The sequence below is a fragment of the Mustelus asterias genome, chromosome 3, assembly GCF_964213995.1.
Source record: "Mustelus asterias chromosome 3, sMusAst1.hap1.1, whole genome shotgun sequence".
Lineage (NCBI taxonomy): Eukaryota > Metazoa > Chordata > Chondrichthyes > Carcharhiniformes > Triakidae > Mustelus > Mustelus asterias.
The window spans coordinates 56,045,398-56,068,343 of NC_135803.1; the positions used below are offsets into that span (position 1 = coordinate 56,045,398).

Below are 22,946 nucleotides of genomic sequence, written 5' to 3' on the forward strand. Positions count from 1 at the left end.
TAAAGCATTTTGCAATCACCCAAGACTTTGGCAAAAATGACTTGTTCATATGTTTTAGTGCCTGGCTTCTCAAGTTGTACCAAACTTCTGAATACACATCACGCTCAGGAAAGTGGGCATCTGAATATCTTCACCTATTTTGTTTGCCAGCGCAAACTGGTCAAAATGCTCAGTGTAGGAGCACCATCCCTCCACATTTTCATCAACGGGTCCCATGACACCCAAAACCCCAGCATTGTTTCTACTAATACAAGTTTCCCGCATGCACACCTCGCAACATGTTTCCACAGCTACCTTAATTTTTCTTTTGCACGAGGCAACAGCACGAGCTTCAGCCTCTTAACAAGCCCTGCTCTTTAAATGTTCTGCATTAGATTATCATCACTCATGTCCAGAGCACGTGTGTAAAGCTTCTTTTTACTTTTCTTTTTCCTGACTTTTCTCTGCAAATTTCCTCATTCCAGGTAGCTGGCAGTGCCGTTTGTTGTCCTCATCACCTGTTTTTACCTTGTATATTGGCGAATGATGCCAGGTAGCACAGAGGGTTAAAAACAACTGAGCTTTATTTACAGGTGTTGGCTCTCGGGCATCGCTACTTCTTCTCAGCCTGTTTCCCGCACTACACACATGTGACACCACTCCTGGTGACTACATGAATGAGTTTCATTCAGTAAGCTAATAAAGGATTAGTACAATTACATAACAATCAGAATTTCCTTTTCCTGTAAGCAAGTGTTTTTTTAAAGTTGACCAGCATGGCGGCATAATGTAAGGAAAGCTTTGAAGCTGTTCAGATAGATACATTGGACTAAATTTAATTGTTTGCCGTCAATCTTGACGGATTTGTGAAAACAAAGACGTTTTTACTGCAGTTCAAGAACTTTTCTCTCCTCAGAAACTACAATCAAAACTCTTCTTTATGACCTATCTTTTTTCTTCCCTGTGACCTATTTTTTGTGATGAGAAGCAAATAGCAGGAGCATTTATTCCTGACCTCTGCCTATCCACAATTTATCATTTATGATATGGTCTGTGTCCAACAGTTTGATTATATCTTATGAAAATGGCACATCATAATTCTAGCAAACATAACTCAGTAACTCTTCTATATTTTCAAACTCAAAATAGTTTTGTAAAATGAGACAAAGACTTTTTTTAAATCAGGCTAAGGAAAAGAAAACAGACATTCTGGAATTGAAAGTTAATGCTTACAGAGGCAAAGAACAAAGCATTGGTTAAAATTATTCTGGAGGAAATCCAGTGTCGTCTGTCGATTTAAATTAATTCAGAATTATATTCCTATGAATGTTTTCATTTAAAGTACAGTGGCTGTTGCTATATAGTCAAACATATTTTAAATTTTAACATATTGATTGCTCCTTTGATGACTTTGGAATAGAAATAGTAACGTCGACATGCACGTGGTCCCTAAAGCCAGAGGTTGGATTCCTGGTTTGTGCCGAGTTCATATAATCTGCGGGTGCTTTATTTCAGCTTCCACAATTATCCTCAGTTCCCTCAGCAAGATGGAGAACAGGATCAGACTTCATCATCATCCCTCCGTGCTCACCGTTCCTACAGTTGTTTTGGTGAAGCACCAAAAAGGTGCCAGCAAACCATGGAACCAGGCCCTTGTTAAAATCAAGGGCATTTAGAGGAAAAAAGACACCATTAGCTAGCAACAAGACACTAATCCTCCCTCTGCATGATGTAATTTATCTCCTTTCTCTGCACCTCTAAACCTTTACTCAAGAGCTGCAATCACAAACTGTGCCTTGAGAAATTACTCTCCAGCATGTCCTGCCATAGAATACGGAGATCTGTACCTGCATTTCCATTGTGTTCCTAGCAGATATATGGTAGTGCTGTGACTGTCTGTGTCAGCATATTTTGTTTCTATTTATTTAAATCAGTTGGACATGGGTGGGAAAGGAATGATATTGAAATTTGCTGATGATGGAGTGTGTGATAAGCTGGAAGAAAGCATGAGCACGTAGCCAGATTAGAAGTGTGGGTAATTCATTGTAAAGAAATGTACATTTTGGTGACGAAGCAATCCCAAGTGTCAAGATTCGTAAAAGTAGAGGAAGAATGATCAACAGGAATGGATCATTAATGACTAGTGTTCCAACAGAAAAGGTATAAAAAGGCAAATATAATTTTATGTTTCATGTAGAGAGGCTTTAAATATATAAAAGACAGGAATTAATATTGAATTTGTGCCAATCTTTGGTTGAGTGCAACTATTTTAGTGGACTATTTTACTTAGTTCTCGACACCCATGATAGAAAGGATGTCAAGCCATGGATAGAATACATTGTTAGCTTCACCGCAGTGAAGCTGGGAACTCAAATGTCTTGAGGGGAAAAAAAGGCTTGAAAACTGGAGAGGTTTTTTTTCACTAGCGAAGGAGATGAGGGACGGATCTAATAGAGGCATTCAAAATAATGAAAGGTTAAGTAGTGGTTTGCACTGGTTGAAAATTGGCTAATGATAGATTTGAGATTATCCCCAGAAAAATGATGACGGTCAATGTTTTTTCACATACAAGATCACTATAATGCAGAATGCTTTGCCAAAAGATATGATGAGGCTTCAAGGCACACTGATTTTAAAGAGACATTCAAAACGAGGGGATATAAAAAGGATATACCTGTCAAGTCAAATAATTGAATACAAAAGCAAAGCTATGTTACCAGTTTATACTGCATCGGCTGTAAAGTACCTTAGAATGTCATGATGTTGTGAAAAGTGTTACATAAATGCAAGTAATTTTTTGCACTGGCAAACTGGTCATTTTCCATAACTGCCCAGTGTTTATCAGTGGAAAACCATAGCTTTTGCATACTTTACAAAGCTTCTTTATGTCTTATGAGATATGGATCCCAATATTGCCACCCCTGACACCGAGAGAATGGTCACTGCTTGGGCACTGCTTGTGGAAAAGGGGACAGGGATAGCAGGTAATGATAATGATGAATGAGATGGCATTGATGATTTCCCCCACCAAGACTTTTTAACAAATATTTTCCTGAAACCTTTTCATTTTATAATACAAAATACACAACAAACTCTCAAAGATTGGTTCAGTACAACAGGATCATTTTCAAACGAATACAAGTAGAAAAAGAGAGGGAAAAGTTTATGGAAAGCCTTGCAGGAGTAAACTAGACAGTGTGGAGCCCAGAACTTTAAGATATTCTTTACAGAATGTATCTAGTTCAGCTAGAAGGAAACAAGACAAAAATTCCATAGATCTGCATTCTAGAATGATCTTATGCCAATTCCGAATTGAAGGAGGCTTATCACTAATCCGTGAGCAAAGGATATTCTTCCGTGTTGCAAGTATTAGGATATTGTACAGCCTTTTCCCATTTACATTACTGATCATTTTGTCTGGGAGACCCAATATCAGATGCAAAGGATTGAACTCTTAAGGCCTTATCAAAAATCCCCTCAAGCTCTTTAAGGACATTAAACCAGTAGGCCTTAATCCTGATACAAGACCAAAAACAATGCAGGTAATCCCCCGCATCCACCCTGCACTTCTCTCCTCCACCAAGCTTAATTTCCGCACTCATTTACAGTGGCACCCCAAGAAACTAACAGTGGGCCTTCAACTTGAACTCAATTGAAGTCAGGGTGTCCTTGCTGCTAGTTTAATTCAGCAGCTTAAACATTGGGGACCATCAGTTCTCGGGGTCACAAAAGATGAGCAACTAATCTTTAGGATTCGTATGGGAAATGGTGGCATAGTGGTAAAGTCCCTGGACTAGTCAGGAGAGGCCCAAGCTAAGCCCTGGAGACACTGATTCAAATCTCACCAAAAATCTGGAATTGAAAGCTAGCCTCAGTAATGGCAACCATGAAACCATCATCAATTGCTATAAAAGCCCATATTGTTCATTAATGTCCTTAAGAGAAGGAAATCTCTCACTCACCCTTAGCTGACCTGAGACACATGTGACCCACAGCAATGTGGTTGACTTGTATGCTCTCGAGGGTAATTAGGGATTAGCCAAAGACGTGAATAAAAAAAGTTGATCAGCTTTCACTGGACAAGTAGAGTTAAAATTGCCTCATTGGATTTATGTCTATATGATATCCTTTTTGTATGCACTAGGGGAGAACAAAGATCTTCAAGAAAAAAGCTACATGATGGATGCTTCCAAATTTAATTGATACAACTGATAGCAATTGAATACTAAGCATATTAATGATCATTTATTTAAAATGGAGTAAGTCACAGTTTGCGTGAACAATGTTAATCTTACAATTATTTCAAATTTACTCTTCAAATTAAGATGCACAATACCAACATAGATTATTTCCTTCAGAGTAAAAAATGGTTAGCGTCCTGTCGTTATCTATGTACCACTAGTGATATATACCTGAATTGAATCAAATTCACGTAGATGGTACGATTGGTTTCTGGCATGCTACATCGCTTGGCATGGTGGTTGAGTAACAGTTTCTGGTATTTATTAAGGTAATTAATTTATTAAGGGAATTAATGGATCAGCGTAATCTGACCAAAGTACCGATTCCTATGTTAACTGGATCGCAAGAACAGTAGGTAAGATTTTCACTGAAGTTTCTGTAGCTCATGCAACACAATGGAGTGTCATTTCTATCTGATAACCTTCACCTTCAACATGAACCTCCATTTGCACATGCTTTCAGTCCAGACTTCAGCCCACATCAAATACTATCCATGCAGCAGCAGTTCTTTCAAAGAGTTTCTCCGTGCTCTCCAGACCAGAGCTCTTGGCTGTCTTGTAATCTGCAGCTCATAAAGTCATTCTGCCCCCTAGTGTAATTTGATCCAAGCCTTCCTCCCAGCCTTGAAACACCGATCGGACTCCCTTATTCTGTTAACTTTGCATGCTCTCTAGGTATATATTTGTTCTTGTATTGTCGCTGTATTATGAATATTAGTACTTTTTCAACTTTCACAAAATCAAAATGTTAAAAATTCAAATTTAAAATGATTTTAGCAATTCACATTCTGTGGGAAGGTCAAAACTGAATGCACCAAAGCATTCAACCTTCTGTTTTTGGCCTAGGTCGTATCTTAGTTTTCCGTCTAATTGTTGTATTCTCTCTCCAGTCCTTTGTCTGTAATTTTTATTAAATATTATAGTTTTTTAATAAGACTGAAAAACTTACTACTGATTTCTTAACACAAAATAAATTCTTGTCTTTTTCAACGGACACTGGTTTCTTTCACCACCTGGCATGAAATTGGCGAAGTGTGTAAGTGAGAGGCAAGGCTTGTGAGAGGTAATGTCGTTTAAAATGGGAGGATAAGCCTCCGTGGAATGGTCCTAACCAGATTCAATACATCTGTGCGTCTCGTGGTTTTCTGCAGAGATCTGTGCTGGGTCCTCAAATGTTCACTATATTTACTAATGATAGTTAGATAAAGCCACATATCCAAGTTTGCTGATGGCACAAAGGTAAGTAACGTTCTAAGGAGTATGAATGGAACCATGGCATTATTAAGAAATAGTGATAGATTAAGTGAAGAGGCAAAATTGTGGCAAATGGATTTCAGCGTAGGCAAATGTGAAGTTATACACTTTGGATCTAACAGGAATAGAGGAGGATGCCTTCTGAATGTTAAAAAGCTATAAACAGTGAGGTCTACAGAAATATGGGGGGGGGGATGAGGTTCCAGATACATAGATCCTTAAACTGTCATGAATAGGTACAGCTATTGGAATGGTGATCTTTCTACCTGGTGGACTAGAATACAAGAGGAAATAGGTAATGCTCCAAGCCTACAAACCCCTGTTAGAGTGCATCATCTATTCCATTAGACCAAAGTTCTGGGTTTCACATTTTAGGCAGGACATGCTGGCTTTGGAGAGTTGCGTAGTTTACCAGAATGATACTGGTCTCTTAAGTTTTGAATCTAGGGACAAGATTACACAAATTAGGATTGTATTCCCTGGAATTTAGAAATTGAGGGGTGATTTGTTAAAAGTTTCCAATTTATTAATGGAAACAGAAAGGGGAGAGAGAAATTATTTCAGTTGGTTGGAAAGCTTGGAACTCTTTTGCAAATGGCAATTAATGTTGGATCAATTAGTTTCAAAACTGACATTTATCGATTCTCGTTAACCAAAGGTATTAAGGGTTATGGGGCAAAGGTTGGTATGTGTCAATGATTTGGACTTGAATATAGATTTAAAGATTTGCAGACAGTACAAAGTTGGCTGTGTGGTTGATATTGATGAAGAAAGCTGTAGATTGCAGAAGTTACCAATGAGTTGGTCAGGTGGATGGGATAATGGCAAATGGAGTTCATTCTGGGGAAGTGTGGGGTAATGTTTTTGGGGAAGGTGAGTAAAGCAAGTGTATGCACAATAACTGGTCATACACTGAGAAGTGAGGAGGTAAATGGGAACTTTGGAGAGCATGCCAATTGAACCCTGAAGGCCACTGGACAGATAGATAAGGTGGTCAAGAAGGCATACAGGATACTTTATTAGGTGAGATGTGGAATTTAAGAGCTGAAGGGATATGTTGGAACTATATAAAACATTACGTCACAGCTGGCATGTTATGTGCAGTTATGACCATCACACTATAGGAAAAATGTGATTGCACTGGAGAGGATGTAAATGAGATTTATGAGGATATTACTTGATGTCATGGACAGGGATGTAGGAATGCAAGGAACCCTTTCCCTTGCTGTCTGCATTGTGTTTTTGGAGAAGGTGTTTTTTTAAAATTCATTTATGAGATGTGCGCATCACTGGCTAGACTAGCCCTAATTGCCCTTTAGAAGGTGGTGGTGAGCTGCCTTCTTGAACCACTGCAGTTCATGCAGTGTACGCACACCCACAGTGCTGTTATGGAGTTCCACGATTTTGACCCAACAACAGTGAAAGCATAGCAATATATTTCTAAGGTAGGACGGTGAATGCTTTGAGGGGAACTTGTCCCCATGTGTCTGCTGCCCTTGTCCTTCTAAATGGTAGCAGTTTAGAAGATGCTGTCAAAGGTGCTTTGTTGAATTCCTGCACCACATCTTGTAGATGGTACGCACTGCTGCCACTGTTCATCGGAGCTGGAAGGAGTGAATGTTTGTGGAAATGGTGTGTTGTTTTTTAATTCTTCAGTATGTGTTAAATTTGAATAATCAGCTGCAAGCTGCCCTTGGTTTAAATAAAGGGGATTTTTAGTCAGGCATTCATCCCAAAAATCTAAACACTGCAGCGCTCTCATATACACATGCACAATCATGCAGCAAATATGCAATTCAAGAAGATAGTGCATTTTTATAAATTACTAACAAAGGAACAGTTTGTAAGTCCCATCTTAGGAAGTGTGGTGAACCATCGTTGGTTCACCACTGGGGTTGTTATTGTGTTACTGTTGGGCTAGGGTGTTGTTGTTATGGGGGTTGTACTATGTTGTTGGGATAGGGTGTTTACCTGTCCTAAGTGTTATCATGGCACACTCCAGTGGGGTCCCGCCTCCGGTGGCAGGGTATAAGACCCCCTGCTCCGGCAGGACCCCTTCAGTCTGAACGGGTGAATTTGTGTTAGTAGTTTCATTGTTAATGTATTAAAGCCTTCAGTACTAAAGCCTTGTTTCCGGGTGCTCATTGAGGTGCATCAATTTAATACATTAACTGAGAATATGGAGCAGATCCTAAAACCGGATCGTCTGACACTGGACCCACGTGCGGTCGGTGCAGCTAACACGTTCGAACATTGGTGGAAGTGCTTCGAGGACTACCTGGCAGCCTCGGTAGCTATCACTACGGACAGTGATAGACTCCAGGTCCTCCACGCAAGGGTAAGCGACACGATTTACCTAGCCATTCGTGCAGCTTCCACTTACCAGGGTGCCGTCGAGCTCCTAAAGAATAGGTACATTACGCCACCCAACGAGATTCACGCTCGTTATCTCCTCGCTACACGACGTCGGCAGTCGGGCGAGACCATAGAAGACTACGCCAATGAACTCCTGCAGCTTGCCAGGGCTTGTGACTGTAAGGACGTCTCCGCCGAGCAGTACATGCACAACCTCGCCCGAGACGCGTTCGTAGCAGGGGTAGGGTCCTCGTATATCAGACTTAAATTACTAGAAAAGGGGAAACTCAACTTGACCCAGGCAATGGGGATGGCCGTGAGGTTGGAGGCGGCGTCGAAGAGCTTGGCGCTGTACCCCGAGGACCACGTGCAGTCAACGTGGTTGGAGCAAGCTCTGCTCCCTCCTCGCCCCGCGAACCCGCGCTCCCAGATCGATTCGACGACGGCGGCAGCTCCAGGGGGCCAGCGATGCTATTTTTGCGGTGGGGCTAAGCATCCACGGCAGCAGTGTCCGGCAAGAACGGCAATCTGCAGCCAGTGCGGTAAAAAAGGCCACTACAGCAAAGTCTGCAGGTCCAAACCTAAAAACGGCAGTGCAGCTTGTAACCCTCCAGAACGGAGACCATCTCCTTCGGCGCTGCAGTACCCACGAGGTCCGACCACGTGCGATCTCAGGACGGCGCCATCGTGGCAAACAGAGGAGGAGGAAGACCACCAGGAGTCGCTGCGCTTGGCGCCCTCGCCCATGTGCGATTCATGGGGGCGGCCATCATAGTCCACGACGACTAGGAGCGACCAGCAGGGGTCCTCAGCATCCACATCGGCAGCATGCAGTGACGCCCAGAAGCCAACGGTGGCGTCGATCTCTCTGGATCAGACCAGGCATTTCAGACTGGAACATTCTATGATGGAGGTAAAGGTTAGTGGCAGAACTGTAAATTGTCTGTTTGACAGTGGGAGCACCGAAAGTTTCATACACCCTGAAACTGCTAAAAGGTGTGGACTCCGGGTTCTCCCTGCCAAGCAGACCATTTCTATGGCATCACAGTCCCGGTCTGTACCGATCCAAGGACGATGTATGGTAACTCTTGAGGTACAGGGCACAGTCTACGAGCAATACAGGCTCCTTGTGTTACCTCACCTTTGCGCGCCAATTCTCCTCGGACTAAATTTTATGGTCCACATGAAGAGTGTGATCCTACAGTACGGTGGGCCACTCCCTTCACTGGCCGTAGGGAACCAGCCGCAGCCTCCAAATTGCCCAAAACGCCCCGCGTGCAATCTATCCACCCTGAAGATCACGACACCATCCCTTTTTAAAAATCTGGTACCTGGCTGCAAGCCCATCGCTACTAAAAGTAGGCGTTACAGCGCTGAGGACCGGATCTTTATTAGATCTGAGGTTCAGCGGCTCCTCAAGGAAGGGATCATACAGGCCAGTGCTAGTCCGTGGAGAGCGCAGGTCGTGGTAGTCAAAAGCGGGAACAAACCTCGGATGGTCATCGACTATAGTCAGACCATTAATAGATACACGCAGCTGGATGCGTATCCTCTCCCGCGCATTTCTGATATGGTCAATCAGATTGCGCAGTACCGAGTGTTTTCTACCATAGACCTTAAGTCCGCCTACCATCAACTCCCCATCCGCCCAGAGGACCGACAATATACGGCCTTTGAGGCGGATGGTCGTCTATACCAATTCCTCAGGGTTCCATTTGGTGTCACCAATGGGGTCTCGGTCTTCCAGCGTGCTATGGACCGAATGGTGGACCAGAACGGGTTGCGGGCTACCTTCCCGTACCTGGATAACGTCACCATCTGCGGCCATGACCAGCAGGACCATGACACGAATCTCCAACACTTTCTGCGCACTGCATCTCGCCTGAATCTGACCTATAACAGGGAGAAGTGCGTATTCCGTACGCGTAAGTTAGCCATCCTCGGATACGTGGTGGAAAACGGGGTCATTGGCCCTGATCCAGACCGTATGCGACCACTCACTGAACTTCCCTTGCCCGCTAGCACGAAAGCACTCAGGAGATGCCTCGGGTTCTTTTCGTACTATGCACAGTGGGTCCCCAACTATGCGGACAAAGCTCGTCCGCTCATTAAGTCCACGACCTTCCCACTTACGCCGGAGGCCCAATTGGCCTTCAAGGTTTTGAAAAGCGACATTTCGAAAGCCACGATGCACGCGGTGGATGAATCCATCCCCTTCCAGGTGGAGAGTGATGCATCTGATTTCGCCCTAGCCGCCACACTAAACCAGGCAGGCAGGCCCGTCGCGTTTTTTTCCCGCACCCTTCAAGGCCCCGAAATTCGCACTCAGCGGTGGAGAAGGAGGCTCAGGCCATTGTGGAGGCAGTCAGACACTGGCGCCATTACCTGGCAGGTAAGCGGTTCACCCTGATCACGGATCAACGATCCGTGGCGTTTATGTTTAGTAACACGCAGAGGGGCAAGATCAAGAACGATAAGATCTTGCGGTGGAGAATTGAGCTCTCCACCTATAATTACGATATTATGTATCGTCCAGGGAAGCTCAATGAGCCCTCGGATGCCCTCTCGCGCGGAACATGCGCCATCATGCAGGAGGACCGCTTGAAGGCTCTCCACAATGATCTGTGTCATCCTGGAGTCACCAGACTCTACCACTTCATAAAAGCCCGCAACCTACCCTACTCGGTGGAGGAGGTCAGGTCAGTTACTAGAAGTTGTCGGATTTGCGCAGAATGCAAACCACACTTTTATCGACCAGACCGGGCACATTTGGTCAAGGCCACTCGCCCTTTTGAGAGGCTGAGTGTAGATTTTAAGGGCCCCCTTCCCTCAACGGATCGGAATGTCTATTTTCTTAACATAATAGACTAATTTTCCCGGTTTCCGTTTGTTTTCCCCTGTGCGGACACGTCGACTGCCACCGTCATCAAGGCATTCAGTGAGCTTTTTACCCTGTTTGGGTACCCCTGCTATATTCATAGCGACAGGGGCTCGTCGTTCATGAGCAACGACTTGAGGCAATTCCTGCTCTCATTCGGGATTGCCTCTAGTAGAACCACGAGCTACAACCCTAGGGGTAACGGACAGGTGGAAAGGGAGAATGCTACAGTCTGGAAGGCTGTCCTACTGGCACTGAAATCCAAGGGCCTTCCAGTCTCCCGGTGGCAGGAGGTCCTTCCAAATGCACTCCATTCTATCCGCTCCCTCCTGTGTACGGCAACCAATGCTACTCCCCACGAGAGGATGTTCTCATTCCCTCGGAAGTCGTCCTCGGGGACCTCATTGCCAGCCTGGTTGACGTACCCAGGACCCGTCCTTCTGCGGCGCCATGTGAGGGCTCGCAAGTCCGACCCCTTGGTCGAACCGGTCCAACTCCTCCACGCCAACCCTCAGTATGCCTATGTGGCATATCCTGACGGGCGAGAGGACACTGTCTCCATTAGAGACCTGGCGCCCGCAGGGGACGTAGCAACTCCTGTCGCTCCTATTCCCCCAGTCACAGATCCACTACTCCTCATTACTTCCCCAGACGTGGCGCGGTCAGCACCGGGACCAGTGCATAACACTTTTACTCCCATGAACAGCTTGCCTGAGACTCGGAGATCGGCGCCACCATCATCACCACCACCACCACCACCAAACGTTCCAGGATCCCCTGCACCATCGCCTCATCAGGGCCGGCCGGCCCGGGAGTCTTTGAGGGGACAGCCAGATGTTGCTTTGAGAGAGCCACCGCAAGCACCTGCTCCGGTTTCGCAACCGGTGTTGAGAAGATCGCAGCGTCGGTGTGGTCCTCCAGACCGTCTGGACTTGTGAATCCTGTTATTTTTTTGTCATTGTCTGTTTTCATCCACCCCGCCACCTTTGGTTCCTAAAGGAGGGGTGAATGTGGTGAACCATCGTTGGTTCACCACTGGGGTTGTTATTGTGTTACTGTTGGGCTAGGGTGTTGTTGTTATGGGGGTTGTACTATGTTGTTGGGATAGGGTGTTTACCTGTCCTAAGTGTTATCATGGCACACTCCAGTGGGGTCCCGCCTCCGGTGGCAGGGTATAAGACCCCCTGCTCCGGCAGGACCCCTTCAGTCTGAACGGGTGAATTTGTGTTAGTAGTTTCATTGTTAATGTATTAAAGCCTTCAGTACTAAAGCCTTGTTTCCGGGTGCTCATTGAGGTGCATCAGGAAGAAGCAGTCATTATGGCCTACTGAAAAAAGCACTTTCACTCCAAAAGGGTAGTCTTAGACGGCTTCAGTAGCTGGAATCATATATCGTTGTTGCAGGATTCCCTCGAAAATTCATGTCACTGAATTTGTTACTTGTGGTTTTCTTACGAGGAGCTCAACTTTGTGCTGGGGGCTTGGAAAGGGAACAGCTAGGAGATGCTTGAGATGTAGCTATCTTCAGGTTTTAAAAGTTATAGGTGGTATTGATTTTTTTTTCTTCAGCTGCTGTTTTATTTTTGCTGTGTTCGCTACAGATTGACTAGATTTCCCCTGGTCCTCAGGACAAAAATGTGTCATTTGAAGTTGGTTTTGATCAGGTGACCAACTGAACTAATCTGTCTGCTGTCCACCTAGAATGGTTTAAAGCTAGAAGCCATTGTTATACAATGGAGAATAAATGGAAGGGTCTGTTCACACCCACTTTGAGAAACTGGTTTCTGCAGCTGTCTTTGGTTGAGTATCAGTCCCCGAGCCGGCGAGTCTGGAGGGTACACCGATTTTAAGGTTTCAGATGAGTCCACAAACAATAACAGGTGTAAACCCACAGATGAGTTTTGTCTTGGGATGTCCATTCAAGGGAGGCTCCCACTGGCTCCCATCCATGGTTATTCAATCAGGAACTTCCAGAGACTTGAGATAGAAATTGAAAAAGTCATCTGACCATTGGCAGTCATCTGAGCCATTTGTTAATGTCCATTTATTTAAAAAGAAAGTTAATTCTAGAAGATTCCAAATGGAGTACAGTCTGTGTTTTAAGTTATGGATAGGGTGTGCCTCTTCTAGGCCTCACATTGAACTGAAGACTTTTGGCTATAAGAACAGATTGAATAGGCCAGGGCTATTTTCTTTGGCATACAGAGGGGAGACCTATTTGAAGTGTATAAAATTGTGAGGGATCTATATGAGTAAGTGACAAGGCTGTATTCCCTTTGTCTGAGGGGTTCTTAACGGGGAGGGGTTTAGGATAAGAGGTCAGAGGTTTAGTGGGGAACCAAGGAGAATGCTTTTCACCCAGGGGATGGTGGTGATCCAGCACTGAGAAGATGGTAAATGCAGAAAGCCTCATGACTTTTAAAAACATATATTTGGATATGCACTCAAAGCGCTATCACCCACAAAACTACAGACCAAGCGTGGAAAAGTGGGGTTAAACTGGATATCGAGTCTGTCAGCTGGCACAGACATGATGAGCTTCTCTTCATCCATCAATTTTTTTTAACCTTGTCTGGATTAAGGTTACTAATCAGCCATTATCTCATTGAATGGTAGAATAGGCTTAAGGGACGAAATGGCTAACTGCTGTTGCTATCTTTTCAACTCTGGGCCCAAGTTTATATGTAGCCGAGATGTATGCTTCCTCCCTTACTTTATCCCAGCCATTGTCTGGTGGTTGTAAGGGTTTGATCAGCATGCAGTTTCTAATGGGCACAGGCCTAAAGCACAAAATGCCCCCAGTTGTCACTCAATTGGGCTTGAGGATGGCTGGTGCAGATAAATGGGAAAATAGTCAAACTGTTGCCTTGAGGAGTGATCTTTGGTGGTTATGGCTGTGGTTATGTTATTGGGAAACAATGTGTGTGTTCTTGCTTTTGGTTTTGTTCTTTAGGAAAAATGGAAACTTAAAGTAAGCAACAAAAACTGACAATTTTTCTCAACTGTTTCTACATTTTTTATAATTCTTGTGTCAAATTTTATTTGATGTTGAAATGTTTTGGTTCTTTTACCAGAGGGTCTAGCAAATAATTTGTTATGTTTTTATTCCAAGAATGATTGATTGCTTTAAATTCTGAGTTTATAGAGTAATATTCCTGTCTCAAACACTTTGTTCCAAATTTGGATTTCTGTTTCACTTGATCTATTTGGCAATCCTGCCTTTGTAAAGGAAGCATTTGTGACAGGTATTGTTAAAAATATTTTCAGAATGGTTTCCACATTTGTAAAGGTAGCCTGCAAACCATCACATACAAGTCTGTACAAATCAGTTAGTGATCTCGATGCACAGAGCTCATCATTATTGTTGAAAGAAGTGAATTGTTTCACTTCATTTTCAAAAAAAAAATTGTGTCTATGTTCTCCCGATAGAATTAATTTAATTTCTTACTGCACTGGCTTTTAGCATTTTCATCCAATCATCTTTACGCTTCTCATCATCAGACACACCTATATGTTTTGTTAATGCTTATGCTTCCACCGGGCTATAGTCATTTCGAGCTTCCATGACACTACTGAGGCTAACAATTGTGTGGCATTTACTCTAGTTGTATCAACATTTTGCAGTGATTTGTTGATGTCATTAATCCTTTGGAGTAAATGGTTCCACAAAAGAATGAAAACAGCAATATCATACTTTTCAAACTTCTCTGCTAAGGATTTTGCTTCTGCTTTCACACACGATTTTTTTGAATTTGTTGTGGCTATGTCTAATAAGGTTTGCTTTATATTAGCAAAGTTAATTTTCAAAGCCAAAGCAGCATCTGCACAATCGGATCACTGGTATCACAAATCCGTTTGACTGTCAGATGTTTTCCATTTGCTGCTTCAAGCATGATTGCAACATATTCCACCGATGAATGGAAACCAGAAAAAAGGCATATATGTTTTGACCAAAGTTAGAAAATGTACAGGCCTCTCACAGGATTCAGCTGCCGCATGGCAGAATGAATTCGAGGAGTGACTGGAACATGGGGTGAATGATGCACAGGGGCTTGCATTGTTCGGTCTTGCTTCTAGACCTGAATATTCTCGTGCCATGTTTGCGGCATTATCACGACAATTTTGATGTCCAAACCAAAATTTGCATTTATTTCCAAAACTGTTATCTCCTGACACTCAGTGGTGTGGGAATGTAATAGAACGAAACCGAGAAATCACTCTACAACTTCCCCATCACTGGTCACGTATCTTAAAGTTAATGTTAATTGGGCCACATGACTCACATTTGGTGTTGAATCAACTATTATGGAATAGTATTTGGCATCTTTTATTTCATTAGTGAATTGGTTTCTGAGCCGCTCTGCCATTATAATGACAAAGTCGTCATATGTTATGTGTATTTAAAAAGTTGGTCTTCCCTGAGCCACAATATTCATAGCTTTTCAAATGCTCTTTGAGAAGCTCATCAAATTCACTGAGGTATTCAAGGCCAGTTTTAAAAAATTACCTCTTCGAGTTGACAATACAGTTGACATGTCTTCTTACAGGGAGTCCCAAAGAAGACAGCAGTCTGATTCTGGCAACAACAGGTCACAACACTTTCCTCCAATAAGAACACTCCTTTTCAAATTGAACTGATAACGCAGAATCAATTCTTCCAGATAATTCTGATCATAGATTTCAAACAACATTCTCTCTACTCTCCTCCCGCCCATTCCTCCCTCATAAACTCTCAAACTCTCTCTCCCCATGGATCCCAGCCCCATCACAAACTCTCCCTCTCTCCATAATACAACTCAGCACTCATACCACCCCCCCCCCCCCCAGCCCGCAAGGCTGCAACCTAACTCCCTCACACACTCTCCTCCCCGCATCCCCACCACCCCCACACCCTGACACACTTACCCCACCTCATCCCCTCCTTTGAAAGAATGCACACACAAACTTTAACACGAGCTTTGGAAGTTTCCTGATGAATGAGATCTCTTCCAATGTTTTTCCAGTTAGAGTACCTGTCAATGAATACTTGTTTCCCTTTACTAGGGTCAGGGAATCATTTGCGAACATAACAACGGACTGCTTTAGATGTTTCTGAAAAAAAATCAACCAATTTCTAGTTTCTGTCATCCCGTTCCTCAGGAAATGGGATTTATGAAGACTTCTAACCGAGCCTGAAACTCTTTTTTCTTAAATTTTCCATATTACCTATGTTTTCTGGTTTATTTAATATGAAATATTCTATCATGCCCAGTAGAATAGGTTTTGGCCATAAGGCAATGTCTTCAGGATAGTTTTTTTCCCTCACTTCAACAGAAGAAGTCACATTATCGTGTAGTGCCTCTGTCATTTCAGAGTCGACTTCTTATTCAACTTTTTCAGCCGATGTTGTATCTCCAGAAATAGGCAAGTCTAAGTCATCAGATAATTCACCCATACTGTTGGATGAGGATGAATGCACAGTCTGCGCACTGTCTAATATGTCAAACATTTAAAAGTAAAATGACAAACTGTCTTTTGCCCAGTTTCGTCTTGCTTCATCTTCAATTTCCTGTGTTTCTGACTGCCAGTTGATAGTTTCACTTTATATGGCTCAAGAAACTGATGTTGATTTTAGGTAGTTAATAAAGTGTCTGAAAGAGCAGGCGTGTGCACAGTCAACCCCACGCTTTTATCAGGTTCAAGCTCTGCAAAAATTGTGTTCATCCCTTAACTATGAAGCTGTGATTCTGATCATGGATTTCAAACAGCATCCTCTCTACTCTCCAGCCGCCCATTCCTCCCTCATAAACTCTCAGACATTCTCTCCCCGTGGATCCGAGCCCCATCACAAACTCTCCCTCTCTCCATAATACAACTCAGCACTCACACTCTCCCTCCCTGCAAGGCTGCAACCTAACTCCTCATGTACTCTCATCACCGCCCCCCCCCCCCTCACACCCCGACACACTTACCCACCTCATCCCCTCACAGTCTCCCCCACCCCTCACATACTCCCATTCTCACTCCCCTGGCTCACTTGAGGCCTTCACTCTTCAAGGCAGCCTGTTTCACTTGTCGTGGCTGCCATGCTTCTCCCTCACCTCGGGGCGTCATCATTGCTAATTGTTTGCTTGGATCTGCTTTGCTGCCAGCACAACTTAGTGCTCAGATCCTTGTGGCTTGATTCGGAACATCACGTGCCTGTTGCTGGCCTAGGTCCACTGGTGCCGGTGCACGGTGCAAAATTGCTCACCTGCTTGGTTCCTCGTGGCTTGATTGGCAAACGTCAGCAGCTTAATCCCTCATTGCGTGGGCGGCCACCATGCCTCTTTCTCACCTCTCGTTGTGGTCCCGTGCCCACATGCTTCATCAAGCTAACCATTTAATACCAATTTTCTCGCTTTTTCAGACTCGCCAATCGGAGTCTGATTTGGCTCTGCATTTGGTGTGGATTGGCTCATTTGTATTTGTTTGAGCTCAGCCTCTGATTGGATGCTCAGTGCACTAGTGCAGCTCCCCCCCCCCCCCCCCCCCCCAAAACTGGCCAAACCACCCCCCGTTGGTCAGGGCCCTATTCCTAAGCACTGTATGTTTCATTGTAAATTTGTCTCTGCCCTCCTCCCTTCCCCCCACATTATGTACTGCAACCTGCGACCGCCATGATCTTGGGACTCCCATGGGGTGTCCGTCCAACAACAGCCATGGCCTCCTTTGTGGCGCTGCTGAGCTCATCAGCTGCCACCATCTGATTGACGGGCAACTCTTATTCGGCAGGACTTCATACCAAGAGTCTTGTTTCCAGGTAAAGGTCTGCCCCCTGCTGACCTAACTACTGCCTGATCACTGTGTGCTTTAGCGCCTCTTTCCAAAAAGAGGCACCACAGGTCTCTTGCTGGCTCTCCAGCCAGTAGATGAGAGTCCTGATATCACATTAAGAGTCCAGGCATCAACTCTTAATCTTCCATTTCTAAATTTCATATTTGTTTATCAAAATTGTTCATCGCTGTTTTATCTTCTCACAATCGTTTTGCAACCTTCTAACCATAATTTTCTTTTTCATTGGTTTCATATAAGAAGACAATAGCTTTTTAGAAATAATATGACAAAAGTAATAAATTTTCGCTGGTTGTAATTGTGAAGATATTAATATTTGCTGCCATTTATTTAATTCTTCGTTATGTTTCAATGCAAATAAAATTTGATTTGCTTTTCAACAACATTGTTTTTTTTTCAGTAAAGTATCATCTTAATATTTACCGATTCTCAAAGTGATAGTACTTTCCTTTGCTATTTACAGTTTTTCTGTCTAAAATTAATGTATATATGCATAGAGGTTTCAGTTGATGCTGAGTGCCCAGCATACTTCCTAAGATTTGGCAAAATGTTTTTTAGATTTTCACTTTGGCATTTATTTAATTGCCATTTATCTTTCAATGGTACCAAAGCTTGTTCAGTTCTCACGGAATAGAGGAGCTGTTTTGGAAACAAAAACAAATAACAATTATGGCACTGATCATATGAATTGACTTTTTTATATTTGTTAATCAGGCTTAAACGAAGAGTTGGTCCAGCTTCTACTCATCAGGGATGAGCTGCACATGGAGCAGGATGCCATGCTGGTGGATATAGAAGACCTTACCAGGTTAGTGTAGGATTGAACAGGAATGACCGATTGGCTATTTTGTCCTGCAGCAGTTTCAAGTAGATAGCTCTGTACTTCCCCAGAGGACCATTGGGCAGTTTTTGACATTTTGCACTCTCATTTCATTCGTATGTATTTTCCCTGAAACATTTTCATCCTCTTAAAAAGCTGAGATACTTTGGCTAACTGGAATTATTATTATTCTGTCGTGAAAAGGTTAGCAGGGGACTTCTTTGCAAAGCTAGTTTATTTATACTGAAACAGAAACAAAAACAAAAAGGATGTAGGAGGTTCAGATGTAAAAGTTTTTTTTTTAAATGTGGAACTCTTCCAAAACTTGCAGATGGATTTCCGGGAAATGCATATGCCATTGTTTTACAACATATACACTGAAACCTATGCAACAAACTAGGGCTTGTAACTAGGTTGGAAGAGCTGATCATCTTCTCTGACCTCCAGACCCTGGACTGTGTGGAAAATTTGACTAAGGAATTGGCTACCCTTGTACTGGAGGCCTCTGATCTCTCACACCAACCGCACCTCTATTTATTGGGCAGTAGTGTGTCCCTACAGCATCTGATGAGGTTCAAACTAGCCAAAGCAGCACGTGATCCCAGCTTTGTTCTGTGATCGTAATTAGATCCAACTCATAGATTTTGTCTTTTTAAATACAGACTTAAATGAGCTGCCACTCTTCCTTCTGCCTTTCTCTACACTCTGAGGTATGGCTGACTAGCTGTATCTCTTCAGCCCCCTCAATGTGTACTATCCAAGTCTTTCTAGACTATTAATCCTTAAAGTTATTTGGTGCACAATTTCCCATCACCATGGATGCCTCAGCAATCCTCAACTAGACCTCGGCCCAGAAATGCTGGTATGGATTTGTCTGCCAGAACAAAAGCATGCCAACAATTTTCCTGCTTCTTATCAAGGCATATTCTCTCCTCCTTGCAACAACATATTTATGCAGTTTGTTATTCTTGTTAATTATAGATTTATGTTGTGCTGCTCTTTTCCTTGTCCACTCATTTCGAATGTAGCACAAGCTCAGGTTTATGAGCGGAACATTCACTTTACGAATGGAACATTTTAAAATTTCAATGCAAAGCAGTTCACTTTAAAGTTTTAACTTCACTTCACTAGCAGTATATATCTGTATACCATGCAGCAGGCACTAATTCTTCCTCACACAATTCCAAATGCTCTCTTCACAGAATCGTGGAATTTTCACAGGGCTGAAGGTGGTTATAGGGCCCATCGTGTCTCCATTGGTTTTCTGAATGAGTAATTTGCTTTGTGCCAATTCCATCACCTTCTCCCTGTGACGCTGCACATTTTTCCCTCTTTAGATAACAGTCTAATTCCCTTTTGAATGCTTTCACACACACACACTCTCTGGCAGCGCATTCCAGATCTTAATCACTCATTGCATATAAAAGTTTTTTCTCATATTGCTCTTGATTCTTTTGCAATGACAAACTTGTGCCCCCTCGTTCTGGATCCTTTGAGTGGGAACAGTTTTTCCCAATCTATCTGTCCCTCATGATTATGAACACCTCGATCAAATCTCCTCTCAACCTCCTTTTCCCCAAGGAAAATAGTCTTCACTCCAATTTATCTTCATAACTGAAGTTTCTCATCCCTGGAAACATTCTCAGGAATCTTTTCTGCACTGTCTCCTATGCCTTTAATTCCGTCCCAAAGTGTAGTGCCCAGAACTGGACACAATATTCTAGCTGAGGCTATTATCACTAGTTTTGCCCGAAATGCATGCCAAATCCATGATTGTCAAGAGTTTACCTTAACCTCATATGATTGCTGACAAGATTACCTGTTAAGTGGAGTGGATGTTGTACCTGGTCACACATGCTCTCTCTAACCTTCAAGCAAGCAAATTGGGCCAAATTTTGCTGTTCAAAGAACAGTGAGGTTAAACACATTTGCCGTTATTGATGTGTACATGGTGATGGGGGATTGGGGGGGGGAATGCAGATGCATGGTTAAACACCAATATTGAAAGGTTGCTGTCTGAATTGTGCTGCTTTAACGGTACAAAAATGGTCTGTCTGCCTCCCAGTTGACATGCTTTGAATGTCATGAAGTAGGAACATGGGACTTGGGAGCAGACCATAGTGTTGGAATCGGAACCAGATTTAATCTGAACCCAACAGGTTCTAACTGGCCTAGATCTTACCAACTGTTATCAAAATGTGTGCGTCCACATTGTTTTATTGTGTAACTGGCTAAGTTGTTGGTAGTTTGACGACGACTTGTGCAGGGATTGACAAGTAGAACGAACGGTCAGTTAAACCAGCAATTGGTTCCTATGGATGGAGACCATTAGAAATTAATTCAAGGTTTTCTGAATTGAATACAACGGCCAGAATTTCCCTGCCGTTCCCACTAGCAAGGTCATGCGAATCCTCGCCACGGGTTTCCCGGCGGTGGGGGTGCATACCACAGGAAACCTCCATTGGCCCACGGTGAGGCTAGAAGATCCCGCTGCTGGCCAATGGCAGGGGCTGTCTCCACCACTGCGCAACACGCCATGGGGGCGCGAAATTCCTGCTCACCGAGTCCAAATGGTTTTCTGGTGTCTGGTCAGAAGACTGGTAACATACAACAGACTGGTATGTCTGACTTTGTGAAATACTCAACTCCCTCCGCCTCCACTCCATCCCTAGATACAAATGTTAAAAGTTTTGAACTCAATTAAGAATTTTCTTGTAAAACGGCCAAGATTCTCAAAATATGACATTAGCTTGGGGAAATTCTTGACTTCTCTTCTTTCTCCAGACATGCTGAAAGTCAGCAGAAGCACATGGCAGAGAAAACAACAGCCAAGTGAAACTGAGATGCCTCCAGCAAGCCACGAGACTGGAGAGGGGGGGGAAAAAGGCTAGATTTTACTTTGCTTCTGTCGTTGTAAAATGCTGACGCTCAAGATGGTGCACTTGAAGAAAATCAGTGTTAGTCATTGGTACTGTTTGAAGCTTTATGTCCAGTGATTGGCCTATGCTTCTTTTATAATTTATTTTAATATGATTACATTTGTCACTGAGTTGTATCGGGCATTTCAGTAAAATGTTGGTAACTGATATGCAATTCTAGTAAAACTGAGATGTGCAGGATTGGAAGATATATAAAGTAGTTAAAAGAAGCTAACTTCTGATGCTTTGGATTTTAGTTAAACAGTATTTTACCATGGACCTCTTTTTATTCTTCACAGATGGTAGTTTTAAACAAATAAACTTTATTTAAAGGTGCTATTAAAGTCAAAGAATACATGCCTGCCTTGTAGTGAAGTTGTAGCTATTGGTGATTAGGTCACTTGAATAAGTTTTCAACATTTTGTAAATGTTGACTACCTGACTCAACCATTTTAAAGTGTGTTAATATAATTTCAGTCAATTGGATTCAGAAATGTTATCTGGAAATGTTATGTACAAATATGTAAAATAAAAAATAAAATTTGTTTCCTATGATATACTTATTAATCTGGCCTCACTTTATGTTCAATGTAAAATCCTAAATTTAATGCTAATTGTCACATTTATGAAGAAGGAATATCAAGATATGTCTTCAACTGTTTTAATTTCTAACAATTCTGACTGACTTATTTGTCCGGTTATTTGCATCACATTGGTCTTTCTCTGCCTGTCAGTTATCATTGAAATATTGGCATGAGAGAAGCTAATTACCGCTCTGAAAGCATTTTAATTATTATGGATTACAGAAAATGAGAGGTACTTTTTGCACTTGTTAATTTGGCAGTTTTGAACCACAGACCCATATTTTCACAATGTATTTGCACTTGTCCCTCTGATTTGGTTTTAACCACTCCTCCACAATTTTCCAAGCTGCTACCTGAAATGCAGGCATGCCTGAAGCACTTTTTTTTTTTTACTGCAACCGTAAAGTTACAAAGCCAATGCTCAGAATGGACCGGCAAACCCAAACCCGTTCCTCACTTGCTCCAAAAAACAAATTTGGGATCCAATTGAAGCTTGCTTCTGAAATGTTTTGCAACTTGTAAGGGAAACTGCAGATTACTCACCTTTAGGGAAACATTACATATTGAATAAATATGATTCATCAATGAATGAACAATAGAGGGCTTGATCATAGTTGTTTGAGTTGTTCAGTAATCTGATACCTTTGATAGTTCAGAACCTGGATCATTAATACAATTAGTATTAGCTCCATGGGGGCGGCACGGTGGCATAGTGGTTAGCACTGCGGCCTCACAGCGTCAGGGACCCGGGTTCGACTCCTGGTTTGGTTCACAGTCTGGAGTTTGCACATTCTCCCCATGTCCATGTGGGTTTCCTCCCACAGTCCAAAAATGTGCGGGTTAGGCAGATTGGCCATGCTAAATTGACCCTTCGTGTCAGGGGGACTAGTTAGGTTAAATGCATGGGGTTATAGGGATAGGGCCTGAGTGGGATTGTAGTTGGTACAGGTACTATGGGCCGAATGGCCTCCTTCTGAACAGTAGGATTCTATGATTCTAATTTTCTTCCCAAATTCTCTCTTTTGCTAAAGATGTTGGACGGAATCTTACCATATTTTTCCAAAGTGTTAGGCTCAGAATGAAAACTGGTGTGCAGCATTCCAGC

The 22,946-nt window shown here is 43.0% G+C and overlaps 1 protein-coding gene across 5 annotated transcripts in view; it reads left to right on the forward strand.

Annotated features, from left to right (window-relative positions):
* The window catches only part of schip1 (schwannomin interacting protein 1), a 177,912-nt gene extending 156,100 nt beyond the window's left edge, over positions 1-21,812 (forward strand). For all 5 annotated transcript variants that reach the window (XM_078209014.1, XM_078209013.1, XM_078209016.1 and 2 more), the window contains 2 exons: positions 18,234-18,327; positions 21,124-21,812. In XM_078209014.1, coding sequence (XP_078065140.1) covers positions 18,234-18,327; positions 21,124-21,175 — 146 coding nt within the window. In that variant the 3' untranslated portion in view covers positions 21,176-21,812. The remainder of the gene's footprint in view (positions 1-18,233; positions 18,328-21,123) is intronic.
* Positions 21,813-22,946: the final 1,134 nt, after the last annotated feature.